Consider the following 8,168-nt stretch of genomic DNA (forward strand, 5'->3'; position numbering starts at 1 on the left):
CCCCATACTTGCATGGTACTTCCTCTCACAAAAAACATGCATGTTCGATTAATTGGTGACTCCAAATTGTCCATAGGTATGAATGTGAGTGTGAATGGTTGTTTGTCTATATGTGCCCTGGGATTGGCTGGCCACCAGTCCAGGGTGGACCCCCGCCTCTCGCCCAAAGACAGCTGGGATAGGCTCCAGCACACCCTGTGACCCTTAGCGGTAGAAAATGAATGAATGAATATGAAAACAAGCGTGTCTTATTCTGGTGAACCAGAAACCCTGTTTAGTGGTCTATAATATTAGTAAAGCAGTGACTGCAAGTGTAAGGGTGACTATAGGGGTGTTATTTTATGTCTGGGGGGCTCTAATAAAGACATTTAGAAAGTTGAAAAGAAGTTTTCTATGCTCCGGAACAAAGTAAATGAGGGATCGACTCAACTCAGCTTGGGAGATACTGGATGTTCCGATGTGGTTCGCATGTTAGCATGATCTAGAAGATCTGGGTTGGGCATCTTTGTGTGGAGTTTACATGTTCTCCCCATACTTGCGTGGTACTTCCTCTCACAAAAAACATGCATGTTCGATTAACTGGCGACTCCAAATTGTCCATATGAATGAGAGCGGGAATGGGACCGGTCCAGGGTGTGAGGATAAGCGGCATAGAAAATGTATGGACGGATGCTCCGATGACCTTGCTGAGAGTTTTTAGGAAATGTTATGACACGCCGCTCTGCAGGACAATGCCCGACTACATTCAAATGATGTGACGCAATTCCTAATGATTCCCAAATCAGCGGCACCCTCCTATGGAGAGCGTCTGGCAGGAAGGTTGGTATTCTCACCGGGGACTCGTTACTTAATAATCTGCCCCTGCAGGTGTTCCCGTAGAGGTCAACAATCTGTTAGAGTCGCATCACAGCTCCTGTCTGCCTCCAGGAAAGCACCTTTGTCAGACTCCAGTGGCCGGGGATCAAACCAAAAGCCTTTCGCTATTTTGACAGTGTTTTGGTGTTTGCAAGCCAAGTCTAGCTCACATTAAGTATGTTTATACACCGGTGGCTCAATTATAGCAACATCACATTTGCCTGGAATGTCCTGAAGAGGAGATGATGTACATTTAGGAGCAGCATACTTAATATGACAATTGGCATACACTATAACCCTCAGAAAACAGATTCATGTAAATGGCATGTAAAATATCAAGTTGTTAGAATAAAATGTAGATAGAATGAATATAACGTTAGTTATCACCCTTATATCCATTTGCTATTATTCCCGTGACCCTGATCAGAGACCCCCAGTGACCCCCAGGTCCTGGAGGTGCCTGAATGCACCAACAGCAACCCTGCAGATGTTCATGTTAATTCTGCTCGTGCTCGTGCAACTGCCCCCCCCCCTTTGAGTCGCACGACCATGTAGTAGGGACCCCCGAAAGAGAATAAAAAGAGAGGAGTGTGAAGTGCAAATTTCACTCTCCTCGCTGTGAGTAACTTTGAATATTGTTGACTGTCTCTTCTGTATTTCTATATTTAAGTATTTTTAAAAGTGTCACAAGAGTTTGAGCTTGACATTAGTATAATTTTTTTATATACTTTATTCAAATTTTTTCCAAGGTTTCAAATACAGTAAACCTCGGATATATCGGATTCAACTGTTCCCACTGGTTTTGTCCGATATAAGCGAAATCCGCTATATGCGTATACAGGAAAATATTCCGTTTTACGCATATATCGGATTTATATCCGGTTATATTCATATAGCGGCCTGTCACGATTCGGCGAATCGGAGCGCCACGATGCGGCCATCCGATATATGCGAGGGAAATTTAATGGAAATGCATTGGAACGGGACTGGAGATTTTGTCCGAAATAGGTGAAATTCGTTATAAAAAATCTGATATATGCAATGAATTTTTATTGGAAATGCATTACAGAAAAATCGGTTCTTTTTTATCTGTCCGTTGTGAGCGAATTTCCGATATATCCGAGTCCGATATATCCGAGGTTTACTGTAGGTTTCAAACAGTTGCTAAGAAAATTACTTACTGCGAGATTATACACTTTAGTTGTTCCCTGGGCTGGCATAAAAAAGAAACATTTGAAACAAGGGATCGGTGTCAAGTCAACAAACGACCTTTGACGTGTCAATGCACAAGGTCAAAGAAGGAAAATTGTGGGAAAAGAAAATATACCGCCTTTATAGACAGCTGTCTCTCTCTTTCAACGAGTGGCAGAAATGGATAATGTAAACACAACGATCACTTCCAAATGTTTGCTAACTATCACCTCTCTTTTCATTGGAGGAGTCCAGCTGCCAAATGCAGACGACACAGATTTCTGTTGGACTGTTTTGACAGACGAAATCCCCGTCATTTTAAAATGCTCCTGCAGCTGTTGTGGAAGTAGTTTCGTTTTTTGGCCTCAAGGGGACGACTGAAACGTTGCAACAATTGCAAAAGCAACATGGCAGTACCGTTGTCCCTCGTTTATCGTGGTGAACTGGTTCCAGACTCGCCGGCGAGGTAGGATTCAGTATTCACAAACCAGTAATAACACCTCTATAGTTACCTTTTACACTCCTATTCTTTGTTTACACAACATTGTAGGCTACGGGATCCCTGCATGGACACGACAGACAGTCGCCGTTTAAAGCATATAGCAAGCTACCAAGCTAATTACTTCAACTACAATGTATTTGTTCTAAACTTAATAAGGTGATTCAAAGGGAGTGGAAAAGAAGGACAAAGTAAGAAACCAAAAACGTACCACTGCCACACAGAAAGGGAGGAAAACTTTTTTTCTCTCTAAATGCAGTGTTTCTTCGTACGTTTGAACAATGAACATTATAGTCTCTTTAATAGTAGCAGAATATTTGAATCACACTTTAACCGTATTATTATGAACAATGAAAGGTTGCGTTCAAAGACACCAGTAGAATGCACATTTTTTTAGTATATTTTCTCGGATTGGTGATATAAATATCCATTTACTTTTATTTCGATCACACACACATGCATGATAAAAAGGTTGTTGTGGTGTTTGGAATTCAGAGTGCAGGATTGCGGCGACTATAAGGAGGTGTCGTTCCGAGGATGAGTGAGTTGGGAATACATGATGGTGGTGGAATTGCACTGCAAGCTGTTTTTCTGCCTTTTTGAGTCGGCAACTGATATTTTCCTGAAACTAGGAAACCTATGTTCTACTGCTGATTAATAAAGAAGGGATAACAGCACAAAGAAACTTTTTTTCCCGAATGAAAGACAGATGTCTAATCTTTCTTTTGGTAAATTGCACGTTTATATAGCAAGTGAGCGAATTCAAACAATTCTTTGTTCCTTTCAAATCTAATGTGTTTTCTGTGAAGTTCCATTTGATAGATTTATTTAGTTGCAGGGTGGGGGTGGGGGGTGGTTGCACAATGCTTCCACTATCTTTTAAAACCTGAACACACACATTTATTTTAAGCTACATTTTATTGTTCATTTCCCCGTCTGTGACCTTTACATTACAAATGCACCAAAGCCACTTAGAATGGAATACAAAACCCGAACCTCATTAGCGCTGACTCTTGCATTCAGGCATCATTATTTAATCAACTATTTATTCTTATATCTTCTTGCATCATTCTTTCCTCCTTAATGTTATTTACAAACCTATGTATATCTATTGCTATTGCCTTGTTTGGTTTCTTTTTCTTTAATTTGATAAAAACGAAAATTGTAAACATGTTCTTCTATGTTTCAACACTGACGTATGGAGAGAGATTTTGTGCAAAGTGAAGTTATCTTGTGTGTCCGTTATTGTTCACATATGCCGCCTACAGAGAACATACTAACTCCTTATTTATAAAATCACAAATACAGTAAACCTCGGATATATCGGATTCAATTGTTCCCACTGGTTTTGTCCGATATAAGCGAAATCCGTTATATGCGTATACCGGAAAATGTCCGTTTTACGCATATATCGGATTTATATCCGGTATATGCGTAAATCGGATTTTATCCGTTATAAAAAGGCACTTCCTTGACTATGTTTCCAATGTACCTGGACGCGCAGGCAACGCTGCAAACGCTGCAAATGACGTCGTATAGCGGCCTGTCACGATTCAGCGAATCGGAGCACCACGATGCGGCCATCCGATATATGCCAGGGAAATTTCATGGAAATGCATTGGAACGGGACTGGAGATTTTGTCCGAAATAGGCGAAATCCGTTATAAAAAATCCGATATATGCAATGAATTTTTATTGGAAATGCATTACAGAAAAATTGGTTCTTTTTTATCTGTCCGTTGTGAGCGAATTTCCGATATATCCGAGTCCGATATATCCGAGGTTTACTGTACTTCAACTTGCTGATATAGTTCATTTTCAAACAGCTAAAATAATGCATAAGGCTAAAAACAACCAATTAGCTAAAAATGTCATCCAATACTTCTCTACAAAAGAAGTCTTGAACCAGTCATGATGTGCTATATATATCACTATATTGACACGCACTATGGTACCCATTATGGCATTGGATGCTCATATCACCGAGTACTTCGGTACGAGGTGCATTATTAAAAAAAAAAAACAAAACAACTTACACTGTATTATGGAAAGCAGGAAGTGAACAAATGTAACAAGTTAGTGATTGTAAAAGTACCAGATGGAGGGGTAGGATTTAATAAGCTTTGCTTCTTCCTACTCCTTTTGGACATGTGGAACTGGGAACTGATTATGGGATGCACTCAATTGGAATCTGATGCATGTTCAAATGAAATAAAACCATTACCATTACCATTACCATTACCACCATTACCATTACATGTTTGGAATGAACCAACTATGACATGACTATAATCTTTTTTCTGCTACTGATTGCACAAAGTCAACTTTTATTAGACTCCTTCCAAGTAATTCTCCCCATAAGGTTTTATTTCCACTCACTTGGACATCTTTTGCAGACGTCTCCTGGCCTTTCTACTTTTATTGTGACTTTTGTGCTTCCTTTTGTGTTGTTATCTTTTCCACATACCGTATGAGGCCTGCGTCCTCGGCGACACCTTACGATTTAATATATATCTGTATGTAGACAGCACTGATAATGGAAACAATTGAGTCAGTGGATTTAGAATGTCACTTCTTATCTCAGCTCATGGCGGCATCGAGGATTACAAGACTCTCAAATCATGCAAAAAAAATGTTTGCAGTGTTATCATTCACCAATCCAAACAGCTTGTCCATTTTCTAACGTTAATTAATTAACAAGAAATGTGTAAATGAAGGAGCAGGTAATGGCTTTGTTTCCATAGCAACAAACAACAAAGTATTGTATCAATCGTCCAAAACAAGGCAGCAAAATAAACAATTAATTGGTCAAAGAGTCCAACTCGTCACCTCCGACCGTGCAGGCTAATCAGTTACAAAGGCTATGCTGGTGTTAAATATGGATTCAATCCACCTTGGAATGGGGGTTCCTTTCCTGGTGATTATTTATTCATCCACAGGAAGCTACTGTACTGTCTTGCCCAAGGACCAAAATCATTCTGAACCACAACCATCACCGTTCTGTGCCAAGTAGCAAACAAGAAGAGTTTGGCACGACATCAATGAATCCACCTTAGTGTGACAGTCGTGTTTATTTTAACCTTAAAGAAGCGTATGCAACAACCTGGCATCGGTTGTCAGTTTCCTGGTGCGTCCTATATGTTGCTGTCAAGTACATTCCACAGTATTTCTGGTAGAAAATGTAACATCAGACGTGTACAGACGAAGTACAGACGAGTACAGACGAAATCATTAGAAAGGTCAGAGAAGAAATGGTCACACTAAAAAGATGGTTTGATGATAATAGATTGTCCTTGAACCTAAATAAAACTAAAATCATGCTGTTTGCTAACAGCAGAAAGGACACGTACCAGCAAATACAAATAGACGGTGTAGACATTGAAAGGGTGAAGGAAAATAAATTTCTGGGGATCACAATAGATGAAAATATGAGCCGGAAACCTCATATTACAAATATACAACATAAGGTGGCCAGAAATATTTCAATATTGAACAAAGCAAAATTTGTTCTCAATCAGAAATCACTCCACACTCTTTATTGCTCTCTGGTTCTACCATATCTTACTTATTGTGTGGAAATATGGGCTAATAACTATAAAAGCAATCTTCACTGGCTAAATGTACTGCAAAAAAGGCCAGTAAGGATAATTCATAATGCCGCCTACAGAGAACATACTAACTCCTTATTTGTAAAATGACAAATACTTCAACTTGCTGATATAGTTCATCTTCAAACAGCTAAAATAATGCATAAGGCTAAAAATAAGCAATTAGCTAAAAATGTCATCCAATACTTCTCTACAAGAGAGGAGAAATATGATCTCAGGGAAGAAGTACATTTGAAACACTTCTATGCTAGGACTACGTTATGCTAGCCATAGCATTTCAGTATGTGGAATCAAACTATGGAATGGATTGAGTAAGGAAATCAAACAATGCACAACGATGAGCCAATTCAAGAAACAATACAAGCAGTTGATGTTTGCTAAATCCAAGGATGAAGAGTCTTGAACCAGTCATGATGTGCTATATATATCACTATATTGACACGCACTATGGTACCCATTATGGCATTGGATGCTCATATCACCCAGTACTTTGGTACGAGGTACATTATTTAAAAAAAACGAAAAAAAAAAAACCTGTATTATGGAAAGCAGGAAGTGAACAAATGTAACAGTTACTGATTGTAAAAGTAGCAGATGGAGGGGTAGGATTTAATAAGCTTTGCTTCTTCCTACTCCTTTTGGACATGTGGAACTGGGAACTGATTATGGGATGCACTCAATTGGAATCTGATGCATGTTCAAATGAAATAAAACCATTACCATTACCATTACCATTACCATTGCCATTGCCATTGCCATTGCCATTGCCATTGCCATGACCATGACCATGACCATGACCATGACCATGACCATTGCCATTGCCATTGCCATTACCATTACCAAGTGTAGTCCAATTGACCAGATCACTGTGTCACCATGGGGTTTCAAGCTACCAGTACAGAAACTATGTCCCAAAAACATTCCAACTTATTCTGTGAGGTCAAGAATTTTTGTTCCATGCATTTCAAACATTCACTAAATGAGTGTCTGTCATTGCAGAATAAAATCAAGTGATGGAGGGACTTAAGGATGTAGTATATGTTCATGTTTTTCAAGGAAACAAGAACTACAGCGTTCCCATTTATTTGGGAGTCTTTAACCTTGCTTGAGTTTTACAAATAGTCAGTTTTCAGCAACCCGAAAACACAGATGTAGTACGGACGGGCGAAAGGCCAAACACAGACAAAACAACCCTATTGTTTAAGAGTGTTGACAAAACTAGCTTTCAATGTTATTTCAGGAAGCGAAGGCCAGTCCACTGACTTAAGACAATTCTTACATGTTGTGTTGAAAGGTCATAGTCATTTTTTGGGGGGGTGAGTGTGTGTTTCCTTTGAGAACTGAGTTTTTTTCGTTACATCTGCCCATCAGTCTCACACTTGAGAATAACAACAGTGTGAGCACGGACCTCTCAGTTGTTCACAAAAAACTCAAAAGGGTAATTCTGCTCCTCTCAAGTGATATAGGATATTTCAGGCTTCTGCAACGTCTGGCTCTTGGTTTCATTTGCGGACGCTGATTTATGGGACTGCAGCTTAACAAAAATAAATGTAAACATGACCAGCGTCGTAGTATAAATAAGATTAGAGCCACACTGAAAAGGGTGACAATTAACCAGTCCATCTTGGTTACGACCCTCACCTCTGGTCATGAGCTTCAGGAGGACAAGATCTACCCAAGGACAAGATTCTGGGTTTGGATTGCTGGGTTCTCTCTTGGAGATAAGGTAAGAAGCATTGAAGTCATTGACTTCATTGAGAGGAGCCAGATGAGGTCAGGATGCCCCCTGAACACCTCTCTGGAGAGGTGTCCGGGGGGGCATCCTGAGCAGTAGGAGGCCTGGGGGAAGACCCAGGACAAGTTGGTAACAACAGGTAAGTAAACACGTAGTAGTAGAAGTAGTATTACTATGGGGAAAAATAACTTTACCTCTGTAATGGTAATGGTAATGGTAATGGTAATGGTTTTATTTCATTTGAACATGCATCAGATTCCAATTGAGTGCATCCCATAAT

At 39.7% G+C, this 8,168-nt stretch overlaps 1 protein-coding gene across 1 annotated transcript in view; it reads right to left on the bottom strand.

Annotated features, from left to right (window-relative positions):
- Positions 1 to 7,904: 7,904 nt before the first annotated feature.
- The window catches only part of LOC131108292 (collagen alpha-1(XIX) chain), a 71,983-nt gene continuing 71,719 nt past the window's right edge, over positions 7,905 to 8,168 (bottom strand). The window contains exon 17 of the mRNA XM_058059257.1: positions 7,905 to 7,992. Coding sequence (XP_057915240.1) covers positions 7,905 to 7,992 — 88 coding nt within the window. The remainder of the gene's footprint in view (positions 7,993 to 8,168) is intronic.

This window comes from Doryrhamphus excisus, chromosome 20 (assembly GCF_030265055.1).
Source record: "Doryrhamphus excisus isolate RoL2022-K1 chromosome 20, RoL_Dexc_1.0, whole genome shotgun sequence".
In the NCBI taxonomy this organism is placed as follows: Eukaryota; Metazoa; Chordata; class Actinopteri; order Syngnathiformes; family Syngnathidae; genus Doryrhamphus; species Doryrhamphus excisus.